The following is a 19,376-nucleotide window of genomic DNA, read 5'->3' as shown; positions in this document are numbered from 1 at the left end:
CTCTGAGCTTCACTTTCCTCATCCATAGGAAACACAACAGTGATAAACTTTGGCCTTGGAAGGTTGATGTGAGAATTCAGAGACAGAGGTTGTGAGAGCTCAAGGCCAACTGTGAGGTGTGGGCCCTGGGGGTTATTATTAATAGCAATCCAGAAAACGGGTTTGGAAGGGGTTAAGTGGAGACCTTGCCTCCCAGCCAGGAGCGAATCAGGGCTGGCAGGGGAGGAGCCAGGCTGCCGCTAGGAAAGAGATCTAGACTGGCCAGATGCTGCCCTGAGAGGGGACGCAAGACACCAGCGGGGCTTGGGGACCATGGGGCAGGGGCTTGGCACGGGGTCCCTGGCCTCTGCACCCTGATAGCTCCAAGCCAGAGGGTGCAGGACCAGCTACTAGCGTTGGAGGGAGGAGGGGCCGAGCCGCCTGAGCCAGGACAGTGGGAGGGTGGGAGAGGACCAGGACCCAGAGCCTTCCCAGTCCCCCAGGTAGGGGCCACTGGCTGCACTCAGGCCTTGACCTCAGCTGACTCTGAGAGCCCACATGGGATGCAGGGTCTAATTTAAGCACCAGCTGCAGGGCCTACAGCCCAGGAGTGCCTGCCAGTGGGCACAGGTGTGGCCAGGCTGCTCTGGGGCTGCTCAGGCAGGGGGAGGATAGGGGAGACCAGCCCTGCTTCCACCCAGCCCTGCACCCCGGCCAAGCCGCCTCCTGTGGGAACCCTCATGGGTCCCCCATGGCCTGGCAGATGGCCCTCCTCTCCGTTGAGGCCAAGGTCAGGGGGTGCAGCCAGGAGGGCAGAAGGACACTGCCTTGCAGTCTGGACAGGGGTTGCATCAGCCTGAGCAGCGCCAGGGGAAGGGGGCCCCGCTGGGAGGGCAAAGGCTGGCTTGGTTGTCCAAAGGCCGAGGAAGCAGAGTCCTGACCGCAGGAAGGCAGGGCCAGAGAGCTGGATCCTACCTGGCCTCCCGGTGCCTGGCCTGTGACTTGCTGTTTGATCTTACACAGGCAGCCTGCCCTCGATGGGCCTCAGTCTTCCCATCTGTATGATGAGGGTGCTGACCTAGAAGGTGGATCCCAGTCCCAGAGGCCTACACTCAGGCTCCCGCTCCTCCTGCTTCCTGCAGCCCTGGCTGTGGGTGGCCACATGCAGTCGTGGAGACGGAAGTCCCTCTGGCTGGCACTGTTGGCGTCCTGGCTCCTCGTCCTGCTGGGACTCTTCCCCCTTCTCCGCCTGGCAGTGCCCACCAGCCCCCGGGCAGCAGCCCCCCAAGGCTGGCCCCGCTGGCTGGACGCAGAGCTCCTGCAGAGTTTCGCTAAGCCTGGGGAGCTCCTGGAAGATGGCCCTCGACCTCCTCAAGCCCTCCGTGGCGGCAGCTGCAACTGGGGGGCTTGCTTTGACACCTCGAAATGCAGAGGCGGTGGCCTCAAGGTATTCGTGTACCCAGCGGCTGGACCCGTCTCTGAGACTCGCCGCAGGATCCTGGCTTCCGTCGAGGGCTCCCGCTACCACACGCTCAGCGCTGCTGAGGCCTGCCTCCTCCTCCTCCTCAGCCCGGACACCTCCACTGGAGAGTGCGACCCGGTGCCCCCGCAGTGGGATGGGGGCAGGAACCACCTGGTCCTCAGTCTCCACCCAGCCCCTTGCCCCCGGACCTTCCAGCTGGGACAGGCGATGGTGGCCGAGGCCAGTCCCACAGTGGACACCTTTCGGCCCGGCTTTGACGTGGCCCTCCCGCTTCTCCCTGAAGCCCACCCGTTGCGAGGTGGAGCACCTGGCCAGCTGCGGCAACACAGCCCCCGGCCCGGGGTGGCCCTGCTAGCCCTGGCAGAGGACGGGGGCAGGTGGCACGTGGCAGGCACCGACTTCTCTGCCTGCCCCTGGGATGGGCGCTGTGAACAGGACCGTGGACCCAAGCAGTAAGTGGAGCTTCGCCCCTTGGGGGCTGGATGGGAAGGGTATATGATGGGAGCGAGCCCAGGGGCCAGGGTAGAGGGCAGGATTGAGATGGGCCAACTTAGGGCTCAGCTGCAGCAGGAGGGAATCAGGCTAGAGAGCAGAGAACACGACCACCGAGATGGTGATTTGCTGCATGAGGTGTCCAAGGAAGGTTGTGGAATTCTTCCTTGGGGATCTTTAAAAGCATAAAACATGACTCACTCCTATTCTTCTTCTTTTATTCCAATCCTTCCTTCCCTAATATTTTATTTAACATACAACTCTATAGTGTTTACTATATGCTAAGCACTTTTTATAAATGATTATAATAAAATAATACTAATCTTTATCTTTGAAGCGTTGGTGTACCAGACACTAAAGCTCAGAGAGGTTGAGTAACTTGTCTGAGGCCACCCAGCCAGAAAGAGCACAGCCAGTATTTTAATCCAGGATTGGCTGGCTCCAAAGCCTTCAGCCTCAGAATTCTGGGGTTTAAGCAAGAGTTTATGATCAGTCCTGTCAAATGCCTCAGAGCCATGGTCACAGATGGAAGCTGCTCCTATGTCTAGTTTCCGGGATTAACCTCTCAAGGTAACAGGCTTTGGTTACAGCAAATATGAATTAAGTCAGACCTACAGAAGAATTCCTACCAGTGAGAGTGCCTGAATATATACAAGAGGCATGGGGACCCATGGGGACATGGAGAGCTCACTTAGAAACTTCTCTCTGCCTGGGCTAGTGGTGGTGACACATCTCAGGTGGTAAAGCAGTTAACGCCTAAGCACCCCAACCCCTGTGCAACCCCCAGGAGGCCAGCAGTATCCAAAGTCTGGCTGGGCAGACTGGAGGTGGAACCTGTCACTCTAGAATCCTTCCCTTGTCCCGTCTCACGTATCTCCCTACTCTTTGCTAGAACAACATGGCTTATTCTGAGCTCCACTTCCCTCCCAGGAATTCTTCACGTGGCCAAGCTCCGTTTTTGCCTCTGTTTGGGGGCTTCTGGGGCTTTTCTCAGCCACAGGGCTCTTGTGGGAATGGAATCTCTCTACCTCCTGAAGGCACATGGCCTCCAGGGAGCCCCGCAGCCAGGGGTAAGAGCAGAAAGGCCCCTCAGTCCCCATGGCCCTTCTGCTAGGACCCATCCCTAGCAGGCATCCTCGACAATCACCCAAAAAGCTGCGGATCCCGTCAGGTACCTCAAACTCCAAACTCAGACAGAGCTCACCTTTGGTGACAGGGTTCTCCGCTCACCTTGCCTGGCCTTACTTCTGATTAGGCACTTAGCCATTCTTGGTTTCAGGAAGTTCTTCTTTCAGCTGACTTTAGTTACAGCTAAATGCAGTCGGTTACTGCTGAATATGAAAGTTATTTCAGTCTGAACTTCTCTGAGAAACTGAAACTTGGGGAGTGCACACAATAGGCAGCCGCTCACTAAATGTTTACTGATTGAATCCAAATTGGCCAGAACTGGCCAACGTTTTCTAATAGGCGTGGGCCACCCTCTGAGTAGCAGTTTTGATAAGTGTATTTCCAAGGTGTGATGCCTGACAGCCTCTAACTGTCCTCTGAATGTCTAGCTTTTCTGTCTTTGGCCTCAACCCACCTGCAGGCGACAGGACTTGTAATCTCTGGAGTAGCTGGAGCCTCAGTTTCCCTGACGTGCCAGGCAGCTGCCTGAGCAGCTAGTCAAGTATAGGGACAGAGACAGCGGGAGGCCCACAGCCACAGGCCAGCGCCCGGAAGGTGGCCTGAATAAACAAGTGTCGGCCAGAGAAAGAGGCGATTCAGGTCGCTGCCACCGTCCCACATTCACTCCGCTGGGGGAAGGGAGGAGGGGAGAAAGTGGGCATCTGGGGAGACCCTGCTCCGCCGCTTTACATACTTCATGGCTAATCCTCTCGAGCACCCTTCAAGGGAAGTGTTATGATCCCCATTTCAGGGAACAGGAAACTGAGGCTCAGAGACGTGGAGGCAGCCAGCCAAGGGCCTTGGTGACAAGCTCCGCGGTTCACCACAGCCTCCCTCACTGCTCCGATCAGGCGCTCAGAAGCAGCAGAGCTGGGATTAAACCCCGCTTCTGGCTCCAAAGCCCGTATTTTTCCACCTTCACTGAACAGTCTCATATTGCTTTAGAATAAGCCCCCACCCGTTTAAATTGTTATTTATTTATTTTTATGAATAGGGAATTCATTCACATGGTACAAAATTCCAAAGGCACAGAAGAGTATACAGTAAAAACTCCCTCCCACCCCTGTCTCCAGCCACCCAGTTTTCCCTCCTGGAGCCAAATACCCTCTCTAGTTTCTCTTGTGTCTTTTCTGAAGTACTCTGGGTGTATATAAACAGGTGTATATGCTCTCCCCTGCTTTGGGGTTTTTTTTTACATAAACTTAATGCATGTTTTAAGGTCCCCTGGCCTGTCGCCACTGGGCACACGAGGTGCAGTGCCTAGGGCCCATGATACTTCAGGGGCCCATGAAAATGTTCTCATTTCTTTGAAAATCAGAAGAAAAAAGTGAACTTCTAAATAGAAGAAAATGCTTTCATATATAATATTAGTATGTTCATTCTTATACCAACACAGTTATCGAATATAATTTTTATATTTTTATGGCTGAGGGACTGCAAAGGCCAAAGTATGCAGGGCACTGGAAGTCGCAATGCAGCCCTACCTGTGGCCATGGGTGGAGTCACCTTGATAGCAGCCTTGGACACTGAGCCCCCAAGTCCATGCCAAGCACTTTACAGGGTCACAAATCATCAGCAATCACAACGAGATCCATCCCTTCTACCACACACACTCACACACACACACACGTGGAGGTGCTCGTCTAGCCTCTGATGGGGAACTCACCACCTCCCAAGGCCACCCACTGGCTATTCTCAGCCAGCTCCATTACTAGAATTTGTGCCGAAACTGACCTTTCAAACATTTAGTCCATTGGTCCTGGGTCTCTCCTCTGTTGCACACTGAGCATTCATTTACTTAGCCCCCACTGAGTGCCCATACTCCGCCAGGTGCCCTGCTACGCCCTGGGGATACTGGATGAGGGAGGCACAGCCCCAGCCCTCAAGTAGCTTAGTCTTATTAGAGAGACAGACAAGTCACTGGTGTGACACACACTGTTAAACAGAGAGAGGGTGGGCAAGCTGCCTGCCCGGCTCCTCTACTTCAGAGCTGTGTGACCACTTTAGGCCTCAGTTTCCTCATCTGTAAAATGGAATATTAACAGCACATACCTCCCATCTCATAGGGTTGCTGTGAGAATGAAGTGAGTCAATGCATGTAAAGCACCTAGAACAAAGGACATGCTCAGTAAAGGTTAGCCTGGCTCGTTACTACTGCAGTGCACATAAGGGCTGTGGGAGCAGAGAGGAGGGAGCCATCTCTGGAGAGACCAAGGAAAGCTTCCCAGAGGAGGCGATATTTGAACTTTATACATTAAGATCGAGTAGGAGGAATTCTTCGGGCTGCAAGGCAGGAAGGGGTGCTCCAGGCTGAGAGAGAAGGAGGTACAAAGACACAGAGGGAACAGTAGACGTTAACGAGGACTGACTGATACAGTGTATTCAGCAGGCTCTCTGGCTCTGGGTTCTCTGAAGCCTTAAACTTAAGGGTTTTCAGTCCCTTAGGGCTTTACTGGGGGAGGAGGAGAGGGCTGTGGCTGGCTGGTGCCGTGGCTCTCAATGAGGTGGAGGGTGTCCTGTTTTTAACTTGTACCTTTTTCCAGAAGAAGCCTGGAGGGACACCTGAGCATCGGGCAAATGAGGCTGGGTCCTCGGGGAGACCCCTGGGCAGCAGGTCTGGGGTGGTTCAGATAACCTGGGGCCAGGAGTTAGCACACGTTGGTTCCAGTTCCAGCTCTGCCCCAGCCCTTTCTGAGAACCTGAGCCAGTCCTCGGGTCTCTCTGAGACTCAGTCTCCCCATCTGTGCAATGAGGGTTGGTCCAGAGGCTAAGTACTCCTAGGATTGCTTCTTGAAGGTTCAGACTCAGGACCAGATAGACTGTAGCTGAGGAGGGTCCTGGAACCCTCTAGGCCCTATTCAACAGTCCCACTCTGAGCAGGCCTGTGAGCCCTGGAGTCCTGCACACACACACACACACACACACACATACACACACACACACACACACCCCCCGTAGCCAGGTCATGGGCACTCCTTCCCTGACTGGGCAGCTCCCGGGTGGTGGCTCTGAGGAGGCTGTGACTCCTACCCCTCCCCCCAACAGGCACACACAGCCTGAGTGTGGCCCTGGGGCTGGTGGGGGGAGGTGGGAGGAACAGAGGAGGCCTGTCCTCTGGGCGAGGGGGCCTCTGGGCAGCGGCTTCCTGTGTGGTTCCAGGCTGGGGGCCCAGCCCACCTCCTGACAGAAGAGCTTTTCACGGGCCTGGGCTCTGAGGACGGGGAGAGGGCAGGGCATGGAGGCCACTCAGGTGAGGGCTGCCCAGAAGTCTGCATGAGGCCAAGAGGTGGGAGGGCAAACGCGTGCTTGCCCAAGTCAGACCAGCCATGGAAACGTCAGCTCCCACCACCTCCCATTTTGCAAACGAGGGAACCAAGGTCCTAAGAAGAGAAGGGAGGTGTCTAATACCACCAAGGGCAGCGGCAGAGCTAGAGCTGCTACCCCAGCTGTGGGCGAGGGGCAGTGTATGGCTGGGCGTGTGCAAGAGTGTCTGTTAACATATGAGAACATGGTGGTGGGTTTGTACATTGTGAATTTAGGATTGTTAGTGTGGAGGGCTGGGGGGCCATCAGGGGAGTCAGGGGGTTGAGGGGCAGCTGTCTCAGGTCTCCTGGGTGCAGGGCCCCCTCCTGTGCTCCTTAGGACCCACCCTGGGGCAACGCTACCTAACGCCACCTTCTGCCTCATCCCTGGCCGCAGTCCTGATGTCTTACACTTCCTTCAAGCCCTGCAGGTACAACCCCGACTTGGGCATCCCCCATCCCTGTCCCCCTACACTCCTGAGCTGGAAGGGCAGTTTGGGCCCAGGCCAATGGGAAGGGCTGGTGAGCTGCCCACTCCTTTACTCTGGGACTCAGATGTGCCTACAGCCATATTCACTGCACCCTCTGCAGAACACCCCCCCAAAACCCCCCAATTTTCTCTCCTCTGTATCCCTTGCCCCCAATGCAGAAGTTGCTGACTTGGAAAAGGGAGGAGGGGTGAGTGTGTGCAGGGTGGGACTGGGCTCCCCAGTGACCTCCCTACCCCCCAGGCTGGCTGCATCCCTGTGCTTCTCAGCCCTCGCTGGGAGCTGCCCTTCTCTGAGGTCATCGATTGGACCAAGGCGGCCATTGTAGCTGACGAGAGGCTCCCACTTCAGGTAGCTCAGGGCCCTACCAATGGGGTGGGGACTAGACCCGGGACATGGGAGGACCCCGGGATCCCGGCCCCCAGGCTGGTCTCGGTCCTCATTCTTACCCCCCACCTGTGTATATTGATGATTTTGCGCCCAGCCCCAAGCCTCTAGGGTTCTGAGAGCAAGAACTCAGCCTCTTTCAGCCTCAGTTTCCCCATCTGTACAATGGGATAAGTTAGACCAGATGATCTCCATGGGCTCAACCCCACTGGTCCATGACTGATTAAATACCTAGTTTAAAGGAAAGCCACAAAAAATCCAAAATCTGAGTGCCTACGTGGAGCCTGGGATGGGGAAGCAAAATGCAGAGTGACTTTTCCATCTGATGAAACTCATTTTGCCCAGCTCTGAAAAACATATGCATGGGCCTTGAATCCCCTGAGAGGTGAGAATGGTTTAAGAAGTTAACAGGAATAGCCTCCACTCACTGAGCCTCTACGATGTGCTAAGCCCTTAATATGTATCATCTAATCTAATCCTCACAGCCACCCTACGAGGCAAGCACCATTATTGTTCCCACTTTACAGATGAGGAAACAGACTCAGACGGATTAAGTGGCTCATCCACAGTCACACGGTTACTAAGTGGCATTTAAACTCAGCTCTGTGTGACCCTTGAGCTCTTAACTGCTAAGTTACCTAGGATTTTGCCAAGGCTGGCAGCTGCCAACCCACCTGGAGAAATGTGGGGAGCGGGCTTCTGCTTCCCAGACCTCCAACCTAGGTTGTCCCCACCCCAGGGTGAGTCAGGGCCTGCCAGGGCCCCATGCCTTCTCCTTTGCTCCCTCTGTGCCCCAGGTCCTGACTGCCCTCCAGGAGATGCCCCTCACACGGGTCCTTGCCCTGCGTCAGCAGACCCAGTTTCTATGGGATGCCTACTTCTCCTCGGTGGAGAAGGTCGTCCATACCACTCTGGAGGTGAGGGGGATACACCTGATGGGGGCTCTGGGGTTCGGGTCTGCCTCATCCCTGCCCCTCTCCATGCCCCTCTCTTCTGACACCTCCTCTGCCCTGGTGTTTGGGCTTCCCCCTTGAAGATGCTTCTGGGATGAATCAGAGACCTGGCTTGGAGCTCTTGGATGAGTTCCTTCTCCAGTCTTGGCCTCAGTTTCCCCATCTGTAGCAGACAGATTTCAAAGCATGTGCCAACTCCAGCTGATGGGCATTGGTTGCCTGGGGCATATGTTGGGAGGGATTCTGGGTCCGGAAAAAATGTCATGACCTGTTAGTGGTATCTGCCATGAGTGAAGACAGCATCACTGAGTGACCCCCTACCCTGGACTTCTGAACCTTTCTGTCCCCAGCCATCTGGTGTTGCAGATGCTACCCTCCCCAGATTCCTGAAGGGCGAGGTGTGGGGCGGCACCAGGTCCTCACTTCCTCAGACCCCGCCCATGGCCACACTGGCCGCTCCCTCTGCACAGCCTTCTCTCATTTCACAGATTATTCAGGACCGGATCTTTGGACCCTCTGCTCACCCCTCGCTACTATGGAACAGGCCCCCAGGGGCAATCCTGGCCCTGCCCACTTTCTCCCCAAGCCCCTCGGACTTCCCCTTCTACCACCTACAACAGGGTATGCCCTAGAGATGGGACAACTTGAAGTCCCCTCATCAACTCTCCCCAAGTCTCTGCCCCAGCCTCAACCATAGAGCCCCAGCAAGCCCCTCCCCAAATCTCCCACATCTTTTCTGGCTCCCCAAGTCCCCAACTCAGGTCATTCTCGGGGGGTTCTGTCCCCTCCCGCCCTAATAGCCTGTGTCTCATTCCTCCAGGCTCTCGTCCTCTGGGCAGGTTCAGCGCCCTGATTTGGGGGGGGGCTCCAGGCCAGCCCCCCCTGAAGCTCATCCAGGCTGTGGCAGGCTCCCAGCACTGTGCCCAGGTCTGCCCCCTTGCCAGCTGGGGTGCCGGGATCCAGGATGGGGGTGAGACAGGGCAGAGCCCTTGAAGACATCTGGATGCCAAGGATAACCACACATTTTAGGGGGAGGCACGGGAAGGATTTTCAAGTACCGTTGCTGCCTTCCTCTTTCAGTCCCAAGTTTCTAGTTCCTTTCCCCCACCTCTGTCCCCTCTTCCCTCATGGAAACTGACAAAGCCACCTGAAAAACAGGTGCCTCTTGTGGAGGTTGAAGTAAACATACATGCATTGTTTTTATTCATCCAGCCTTTTCTGAGCACCCTGGGCTTGACGCTGAGGATGCAGAGAAAAAGTAGGAAAGGATTCTGCCCCAGATTCATATTCAGTTAGCACTTCCCAGCACACAGACTGTCAAATATCATTTCCAGAGAAGCCAGATAGGCTCTTGAGAGTACTTGGAAAGCAGACAAGCAGTTAGCTCAGCCAGGGTGCAGACGGATCAGCTTCAAAGATGGGACATTTGAACTGGGCTGGGAATGACAAAGGAGCAGGAGGAAGAGAATGAAAACCTTTGAGAGAAGACGGGGATGGAGCATGGGGTCAGGGACCAGGCTAGGTGCGACTTGAGTTCTAATGCTACAGGTAGCTACCTTCGTGTCACTGGAATTCATGCCTTCCGGAAGCTCAGAGGCAAAAACAGGGCAGTCATGAAAGGACCTTGGCTCTAACTAAACTCCTCCCAAACTCACATATACAGCTGCTCTCCCAAACTGCTTCCACCCTGAGAAAGATTACTCCTGGGACACCCCACACACACACCCTGGCCTTCTGACCCAGACTTCAGGAACATCCCCCTTTCCTTCCAGATCTTGGTTCTCTGGAGCAGTGAGAAGCCACCCCCAACCAGGTGGCCCAAGACAGCAGTGCCCTTGACAGTCATTGATGGGCACAGGAAGGTGAGAGATGGGGAGGGATGTGGAAGGGTGGGCTCACCCCCAGAAACCTGAGATCTGGGGAGGACATACACGGTGTGATTTACTTGGGCCTGAGCCAAAGCTGGACTTCAAGTTGGGCCTGGAGAAATCAGACCATGGGTTTCAGCTGCAGGCCTAATAGAGATGATTCTCTTCCATCCCTGGCCCTTGTGAATTGTGCTTCCAGAGAACTGGGGTTTTGTGTGATGAGGGAAGGCAGAGAGAGTACATTGCTGTCTCAGGTAAGGGATAGAGGGGAAACCTGGGCAGGTGGCAGCATTTTGGGCGGGAGAGAAGGGGTGGCTTCCAAGAACCTGGGTTGGTGTGACACACCTGCCTTCCTGTGCCGTTCTGGGAAAGTCCCTTCATCTCTCCGGACCTGTTTCTTTCAAACGAAGGATGTTCACCAGGGTCGAGGTGAACATCTAATGTGACAATAGAGGAATCCTGAAATGTCAAAACTGGAAGGGCCCTAGATACCAATTTGCCCATTTTACCAAAGGGCAAATTGAAGTCCAGAGAGGGAAAATGAGGTCCTCAGGTCCGAGTTCCGGGCAGACTTGCTGTTTTCACTGCTCTTCCTTCTACACCATGTCTGCAGGGGCTCCTGCTTAGCAGATATGCAGATACTCATCATGGGAGCCTGGGGAGGGGGTCCTACGGCTGAGTTGCCCTCCGCTCCCTCCCCTTGCAGGTCAGTGACCGCTTCTTCCCATACAGTGCCATCAGCACCGATGCCATCCTCAGCCTGGATGCCCATAGCAGTCTTTCCACAAGTGAGGTGAGGACTCCCAAGAGGAGCCCTGGCAGCCCTCAGACCCCGGGAGCTGGGGTGACCAGAGATCAAGAAGTCGAGACTCCTCCTTTAGGACTTTTCAGCTCCTAGCTGCAAAAGCACTGTTTCTAGCTCCCAGTGGGGAAAGTTCCCCTAAGCATCCCCTGGAAATTTTCTAGCTCCCTTCTCCTCTCCCCTGAGTCCCCTCAGCCAGGCTGGCCTTGCCTCCACGTCTCGGGAGGCTCCTGACTGGGCAGGACGTCCTTCCTCACACCTTACTTAAATGTCTCCCCAGGTGGACTTCGCTTTTGTGGTATGGCAGAGCTTCCCAGAGAGGATGGTCGGCTTTCTGACGTGGAGCCACTTCTGGGATGAAGCCCGTGGTGGCTGGGGCTACACTGCCAAGAGGACCAACGAATTCTCCATGGTTCTCACCTCGGCTGCCTTCTACCATAGGTACAGACGCCAGCCCCGGCGCTGGGCTCAGAGGGCCAGAGAACCCTCCTTTGAACCAAGAGCAGGGTGGCGTGGGAGCGGACACAGCAGTCAGCCGAGAGCTCAGAGACCCAGGTTCAAGGCCACTTCCTGGTGCTGTGATGGGCAAGTCTCCTCACCTCTCTTGAGGTTCAGTTTCCTTGTCTGTAAAGTGTATTCACCTCACAGGGCTGGTATGATCATCAAATAACAAAAATACATGAAGGGCTTCCCTGGTGGCGCAGTGGTTGAGAGTCTGCCTGCTGATGCTAGGGCACGCGGGTTCATGCCCCGGTCCGGGAAGATCCCACATGCCGTGGAGCGACTGGGCCCGTGAGCCATGGCCGCTGAGCCTGCGCGTCCGGAGCCTGTGCTCCGCAACGGGAGAGGCCACAACAGTGAGAGGCCCGCGTACCGCAAAAAAACAATAAACCGAAATACATGAAGTCCTTGGCACACAGATAGTCAACAAATGGCAGCTTGTTGTTTTGTTTTTGTTTTTGTTTTTTGCGGCATGTGGGCCCCTCACCGTCGTGGCCTCTCCCGCCGCAGAGCACAGGCTCCGGACGCGCAGGCCCAACGTCCACGGCCCACGGGCCCAGCCGCTCCGCGGCACGCTGGATCCTCCCGGACCGGGGCACAAACCCGCATCCCCCGTCTCAGCAGGCGGACCCCCAACCACTGCGCCACCAGGGAAGCCCAGCAGCTAGTTGTATTTTAAGTAGAGCCATGCAGAGGATATGGACAGTGTTTGGATTTGGGGGTGGGTGAATCCACAGCCTTCCTGAAGCTGGTCTTTGGCCTGCCATGTTTGATGGCCTTGGAACTAGCTGATCCTCCCCTCATTCTGGCTCTGAGTTCAGACTTCAGAGCCCAGGGAAGGGGGCCCCAAGGAGGAGTGAGGGAGGTGGCAGGGAGTTCACCGTTGGCTGCAGACAAGCCATAGAGCACAGAGTAGTGGAGAGTGGTGCATACTTGGGGTGAGAGCTCTCTGAGGCAGCCAGAGCTCAGTTGAAAAGGGAGCAGGACTTTCACAAGAAGCTTAGGAATTGGGGTCAAAGGGAGAGTAAGGTCAGGAGGGAGAAGAATGGGGCCTGGGGGGGGGGCGTTGAATTCGGCTACAGCCTCTCCCGCTCTTCCCTCCTTACCCAGGTATTACCACACCCTCTTCACCCACTCCCTGCCCAAGGCTCTGAGGACCCTGGCAGATGAGGCACCCACCTGTGTGGATGTCCTGATGAACTTCCTAGTAGCATCCGTCACCAAGTTGCCCCCTATCAAGGTGCCCTATGGGATGTGGCATCAGGAGGCCAGACCGCCTCCACTGGTGAGGATCTAGGGGGGTGGTCGGCACTGGGAGGGCCCCGGCTGGGGAAGGGATTCCCGTTCTAACCCTAACCCTTTTTGCTGCACGAGGCGGGGGTAGGGTGGGGTTCCGAGGACAGAGAAGCCCTCCAACGCATTTCTCCCCGCCCCGCTTAGGAGCCTGGGGGTCCGGGGCTCAGGCAGGAGCCGCAGCCCGCAGCCCAGAACTGCATCAACCAGATGGCGGCAGGGTTCGGCCACATGCCCCTGGTATCTTCTCGCCTCCGTCTGGACCCCGTGCTCTTCAAGGACCCGGTGTCCGTGCTGCGTAAGAAGTATCGCAGCCTGGAGAAGCCCTAGGAGGGACTAACTGAGACCCCGGCCCGGCTCCCAGCGGTCGCTGCAAACTGCCTCAGGGGAGGGGGAAGGCTCCGCCTCCTCCCTTGCGGTATCTGGAGGCCCAATCAAGGCTGCCATTTAGCCAGCACGGCAGTACCCGATTGGTCAACCACCGCTTCGCCCCCCACCCCCCAGCCTAGGCGCTAGTGGCAGTTCCCACGTCGCTGTCTCTGGGGCCCTTCCTCTGCCTTCGCAGACCCCTTGCCTGGAATGCCTTTCTTGGCTTCTCTGCCGAGCTGACATCTACTTCTCTTTCAGATCCTCGCCTCCTCCACGAAGCTGCCTGACCCCCACCCCCGCCCTGGATCCTCTGCGCTTTCACAGCCGGGTGTGTCCCTTAGTCCCGACGCTATTCATGCTGCCTCGCAAGGTACATCGTCAGGCCCCAGGACTGACCCGGGAGTCCCGGGAGGGCAGGGCCGTGTCCTCGTCTCTCTGGCCTGGCAGGTGCGCCACAAATATTTGACGAACAGGTAGACGGAAGTGACATCAACTACATGCCTGGCTCTGTGGCGACAGTGGCGGGGGTGTGGACAGGGTGTGCGGAGTGAGACACAAAACTGCACCTCCCACCCCCCACCCCCGGGTTTTTAGTCCGGCCGGAAAGCAGCTTCTCGCAGAATCCTGGGCGCAGCCCTCGCGCCCCAATAATAGAGCAGAGAAGTGCCAGGGAGCCAGTTTCGGGGCTCCCTTCCCTACCTGGCGGAGCACAGTTGGGGGAGGTATGGGAACGCCGGTGGCCCTGCCGGGCCCGGGCCCGGGCCCCTCGGCTCAGGCACTGCCGTCGTTCTGCATTACCAGCCTGGACCACTAGTGGTCAGCACCGCGCCGCGCTCCCTCCCCCCGGAAAGGGAAGGAAGCTCGAAACGCCCATCGGGTGGGATTAGGGGGAGTGGGGATGTCGGGATTGGTGGTGCGCAGCTTGAAGTCGGAAAACTGGTTGGCCCACACACTTAGGACTAAGAAGGGGCCATTTCTAGGTGGGCTGTGTGGGAGCAAGGGAGGTCCCGAGCGACCAGGTGGTGAGAGTGGACAGGGGGAGGGGACGCTGGGTTCTCCTGGGTTCACCCACCTGGAACTGGAATGATCACTTCCGAAATAAAGCGCGTGTCTTTGCCCCTTTGCTCAGGCTATAAATACCTCTACAGCAGCTGCGCGGGGGGAGGGGGACTCAGGTCTTGCCTGGGAGCTGGGGCCACTCTAGAGGAATGGGGATGTGGGTCCAAACCAGCTCCAGGGTATCCGGTGTTATTCTGCTTTGATGGCCTCGCAGCTTTGGAAACTCCCGTGACTAGTGATTAGCTCTCTGGCCAGAACATGGTGTCCCCAAGGCCTCCCACGTCCATCCTCCTGTTTGACCTCTGGCCCCTGGATGACTCAGGTCATCCCCAGAGCCAGTCACAGCGTGGGATGCAGAGAAGGCTCTTTGGGGAGGCGTGGGGCTGCTATATTCTTGAGATGGAGGGGGGACTGGGAGTTTAAGGAGAGGGAAGACAGTCTGGCACTGAGTCAAGGACAGTTGTTGAGGAAGCACACAGCTGCAACCCAGGCAGCCTTCCCAGAGTGGGGAGGACTCCAAGTGCCAGGCCCAACTGAGGGAAAGAGACACCTTTTCCCTCCCCACTCACAGTTGCAGCACCCAGAATACTGAACTACCTTGGCATGGCCTTGCCTGTGGGCTGCCAGGCCCAAGGTCTCATACTGTACCAATATGCAGCCCAGAGCAGGTCCCCAGCCCCTGCTGTAGGGGGAGGCCTAGGGCTGTGGGACTTTGGGCAAGTGACTCAACCTCTCTGAGCCTCAGTTTTCTCATCTGTAAAAATGGAGGACAGCAATGACTGTCTCTTGAGAGGTGTGTAAGGACTTGGAATATAGCAAAGCCCAGGATCCAGGTTCCTGCGGCCTGCCATGGCTGGGGGGAGGGAGGAATTTGATTCCTAAGATTGGGGTGGAGTGGCGCTCCACCAGCAGTCACACACGCACACACACACACACACACACACACACACACACACACACACTTCCAAGCCAGCACAACTTCCCACAGACTTGAAGGGGCCGAAGAACCCTCAAACCTAGATCACAGCCAACCCTGGATGACAGTACTGGAAAGGCACAAACAGGTCGTTTCACAGATGGGAAGAGAGAGGCTCAGAGTGACCAACCCCTCCTCCTCCTGCTGTGGGTCAGGACAGAGTCAAGACAAACCCAGTGCTGCCCCCCGAGGCTGGGAAGCCCACCTGGCCCCTCAGGCCATCCTTCCAGAATGATGATAAAAGCACCCACTCTCCCACAACCACCATATGCTCAGCTGACTTTAGTTCCAGTCCTCACAACAACCCTGTGAGGTAGGTGTCAACATTCTTTGTCCGCAGACGAGAGGGGCACTGACCTGCCTAAGGGCAGAGACAGACCACTAGATCAGAGCCACCTGATGACTGGGCATGCTGCCTCCTCTGTGAGACTGGGGACAGGTCCCCCGGCTTCATCTTGGAAATATAAGCCACCTCCTAATTCAGGAATCTTCACACAGACCTCAGGAAGCCAGGGGTTCCTGTTCAGGTTGTACCCTCTGTGTCCTCCATCCCCAAGTTTTGAGCAGGCCAGGCCATACCGACAACAGAGCTGGCCCAACCATACCCAGTGTCAGGCTCCCTGACCCCGGGACACAATCAGGGCAAGAGGAGTGGCCCAGGGCCTGTGGGGCTGTTTGCGGGGGACCCAAGCTGAAACCTGTGCCCACCTCCACCTCTCCCGCCAGCACACCTTTGTGTTGGCACAGCTTCCTGGGCGTTGGCGAGGTGGGGGGAATAAAGAAAGAGGAAACCAGCAGGTCCTTACCTAGTCAGAAGCCCCCTACCTCCACGAAAAGGAAACATTTGGCTCTCAGTGAAATGACTCAGGCACAGATCAGCCTCAGGTGCCCCCTGGCTCCCCATCTCAGGGGAGACCCGTATGAGTGTGCAGAGTCCTCACAATTCCCCAACTCCCCATGGCCTCCTTGTAGCATATTGTTAGAGGCAGAGGAAGGGGGCTCTGTCCCAGGGCTTCTTTATGGATTCATAAGGCAAAGGCCAGACAGACTGAAAATGGGAAATGAGGCAGGCAGGTGAGGGGACAATGAGTCTCCCCTCTGTCACCCCTCACTATGCCCCACTGCCTTTCCAGAGGCTAGTGGTAGGGCGGCATTAGCTGAGGATGAGGCCCAAACCCTGCCCCACTGGGAACTGGAAGAGTGGGGTCACACCAGCTTTACACCTGCAGAGTTCCCATCCCGGGGCTGGCGGGAGTCAGATGGGGGAGACGGGGAAGAGCCCGTTCCTGGAGTGGGACGAGCCTCCTCCACACTGAACATGGAGCAGCAGTCAGGAGAGTGACCTGGTTTATAACCCACCTGGGGTAGGCAGAGTCCTGGCTGGGCCTGGGGGACACTCAGTCCAGCCGTCGGCAGGCCTGTCCATGCCCCAGTTGGTGCCTGGCCAGGCAGTCAGTCCGAGGGACCCTGGCATGACTGACAGTCCTTCATGTCCTCAGAATAGTCCTCTATCTGGATGGTCACGGTGTGGAAGTGGAACCTACCCTGCAGGCAGGTCCTGGCTGCCTTCAGCACAGCCTGGGCGTCTGCATTCCCAGCTGGGGGCAGAGAGGACACATGAGGGGAGGCACCAGAGAGCCGATGACTCACTCCTGGACCCTTAGGAATGATGAGGAGCCTCAGTCTCATATCCTACCCCCAGCAGAACAAGATAGGGGACGATGAACATCAAGAAACCCCCAGACTCACTCCTGTACCAGGCAACCCTCTGGTTCCCATACCTGGCACAACCCTGAAAGAGCAGGAAAAGCACTGGCTTTAAGGCTAGGAATCTTTCCTCTGCCACTGATTAGTTGTAAGAGCCTGGGCGAGTGACCTTATAACCCCCCACCCCCCAACCTCAGTTTCTTCATCTATAAATGGGACCGTGATGACCAAATGAAATAATGTATGTCAAGTACTCAGCATGGGGTCAGGTCCGATGCATGGGCACTGCAAGCATCTGGGGTCATCTGGGGTCATCTGGACCCATCAGGGATGGCCCCGGGCCTCCCGCTGCCTCTCTCTCACCCACCCCAAGTGTTCCCACTACTCACCGATGGCGACATGGACAGACAGGATAGGCTGGGCCACAGTCAGCGCCCAGATATGCAGGCTGTGCAGGGCTTCCACCCCCTCCACCGACAGCAGCAGATCCCGCACAGCCATGAAGTCCATGCCCCTGGGGGTCCCTGAGGATGGCAGGGACGGGGGCTGAAGGAAAGGGCGCCCTCCCACCCACGCTTGTTCCTGCTCCTCAAATGTCCCCTCACTCACACCTCCTTGGCCTGACGTTGCCCCCACCTCCCAAATGACCCCCATCATCTCACCCTATTGTATTTTCCTCTTCACACTTAACACTGTCAGAAATGATCTTATTTGTTAGTTTCTTGCTGTCTCTCCCTCTGAAGTGGAAACTATGCGAGCAGGACAATTGTTTGGTTTACCACCCTATCCTCAGTGCCTAGAACAGTGCCTAGTCCCACAGTATATGCTCTATTAAAAAAATTTTTTTTTGTCTTCAGCAAGTGGTGCTGGGAAAGTTGGACAGCTGCATGTAAGTCAATGAAGTTAGAACACACCCTTACACCATGCACAAAAATAAACTCAAAATGGCTTAAAGACTTAAACATAAGACGTTGACACCATAAAACTAATAGAAGACAGCATAGGCAAGACATATTCTGACATAAATCGTACCAATGTTTTCTCAGGTCAGTCTCCCAAGGTAACAGAAATAAAAACAAAAATAAACAAATGAGGGCTTCCCTGTGGCACAGTGGTTGAGAATCCGCCTGCCAGTGCAGAGGACACAGGTTCGAGCCCTGGTCTGGGAAGATCCCACATGCCACGGAGCAACTAAGCCCGTGCGCCACAACTACTGAGCCTGCACTCTAGAGCCCACGAGCCACAACTACTGAGCCCACGTGCCACAACTACTGAAGCCCGCGCGCCTAGAGCCCGTGCTCCACAACGAGAGAAGCCACCGCAATGAGAAGCTCACACACTGCAAGGAAGAGTATCCCCCACTCGCCACAACTAGAGAAAGCCCGCGTGCAGCAACAAAGACCCAGCGCAGCCAAAAATAAATTAATTAAAACACAGAACAAAACAAAAAAAACCTACTTTAAAATAAATAAATAAATAAAATAAAATATGGCACAAATGAACCTATCTACAAAACAGAAACAGACTCACAGACATAGAGATCAGACTTGTGGTTGCCAAGGTGGCAGGGAGGGAGAGGAATGGACTGGGAGTTTGGGGTTGGTAGGTGCAAACTATCACATGTAGAATGGATAAACAAGGTCCTACTGTATAGCACGGGGAACTATATCTAATCTCCTGGGATAAACCATAATGGAAAAGAATATTAAAAAAGAATGTATACATGTGTATAACTGAGTCACTTTGCTGTACAGCAGAGATTGGCACAACACTGTAAATCAACTATACTGCAAATAAAAAACTTTTTTTTTTTAAAGAAGGGAACCTGGGGATTCCTGCACCCACATAGGGAATCCTGATCATCACTTTCATCTGGGTCAGTCACATTCTTGGAGAAAAAGCTCTGACCTGCAGCCAAGCACTCCTGTTGACCCCAAATCAGGATCTAGACCAACCCTGACCACACAGAGACCTATGACCCAAGATCCTGAGCACAAGCAAGCTGGGTGAATGCGTGCGGTACCTCAGGGCAGACCATCTGCCACCAATCAAAGCCCTGCTACGTCCTCTGGAGGTGGGGTCCTCAGAAAGGAAGGCCTGAGCTGCAGTGGATTCCGCAGTCTTGTCCAACACCAACTGTCTTTTTCTGATCCTCAGTCTGCCCCGCCCCGACCCCACTGTGCAATGAGAAACATAAACCTCACCCCCCAAGGGAAGGCAAGTGGAGACTCAGGAAACATGAGGAAGGACTGGAGGGCCAGGTGCTACAGACACCAGCTGGAAGTCCCCTGCCTAGGCAGGGAGGACACATCCCAGCAGGGAGGAGGCACCCTTGGGGGTAAGAGGAAGGAAAGGACGATCCAGAGAACATTTCCAGAAACAAGCACACCTGAGGGCCCTGCTCAATGCCAAGATCAGCCCGGGGCCCCAGGAGGTTCTCCAACCTATGCCAGGCTCCAGACCATGGCCCCCCACCAATGTGCTGGGATGCACCCTACACCCAACACACACACACACACACACACACACACACACACACACACACACACA

General features: G+C 55.8%; 2 protein-coding genes across 6 annotated transcripts in view; one reads left to right on the top strand and one right to left on the bottom strand.

The window, feature by feature from the left end:
* On the top strand, positions 1 to 13,123 carry EXTL1 (exostosin like glycosyltransferase 1). The gene is made up of 11 exons (XM_027109633.1): positions 1 to 1,914; positions 6,764 to 6,854; positions 7,155 to 7,262; positions 8,096 to 8,215; positions 8,740 to 8,872; positions 9,072 to 9,178; positions 10,024 to 10,113; positions 10,826 to 10,912; positions 11,202 to 11,362; positions 12,533 to 12,707; positions 12,863 to 13,123. Exons 1-11 carry the CDS (start codon positions 1,142 to 1,144, stop codon positions 13,043 to 13,045), a joined length of 2,028 nt encoding a protein of 675 aa, XP_026965434.1. The 5' UTR covers positions 1 to 1,141; the 3' UTR covers positions 13,046 to 13,123.
* The window catches only part of SLC30A2 (solute carrier family 30 member 2), a 28,750-nt gene that overhangs the window by 4,367 nt on the left and 5,007 nt on the right, over positions 1 to 19,376 (bottom strand). Inside the window, exons 7-9 of one of the 5 annotated variants that reach the window (XM_027109619.1) lie at positions 18,850 to 19,003; positions 17,216 to 17,350; positions 15,386 to 16,717 (exon numbers count right to left, since the gene is read on the bottom strand). In XM_027109619.1, coding sequence (XP_026965420.1) covers positions 16,660 to 16,717; positions 17,216 to 17,350; positions 18,850 to 19,003 — 347 coding nt within the window. In that variant the 3' untranslated portion in view covers positions 15,386 to 16,659. Of the gene's footprint in view, positions 1 to 15,385; positions 16,718 to 17,215; positions 17,351 to 18,849; positions 19,004 to 19,376 lie in introns of those variants that run through there. The other 4 variants (XR_003433377.1, XM_027109618.1, XM_027109620.1 and 1 more) reach the window with 4 other exon arrangements.

This window comes from Aethalodelphis obliquidens, unplaced genomic scaffold (genome assembly GCF_003676395.1).
Source record: "Aethalodelphis obliquidens isolate GAN/ISIS:26980383/991018 unplaced genomic scaffold, ASM367639v1 scaffold9, whole genome shotgun sequence".
NCBI classification, from domain to species: domain Eukaryota; kingdom Metazoa; phylum Chordata; class Mammalia; order Artiodactyla; family Delphinidae; genus Aethalodelphis; species Aethalodelphis obliquidens.
This window is presented reverse-complemented; position numbering and strand designations above follow the sequence as displayed.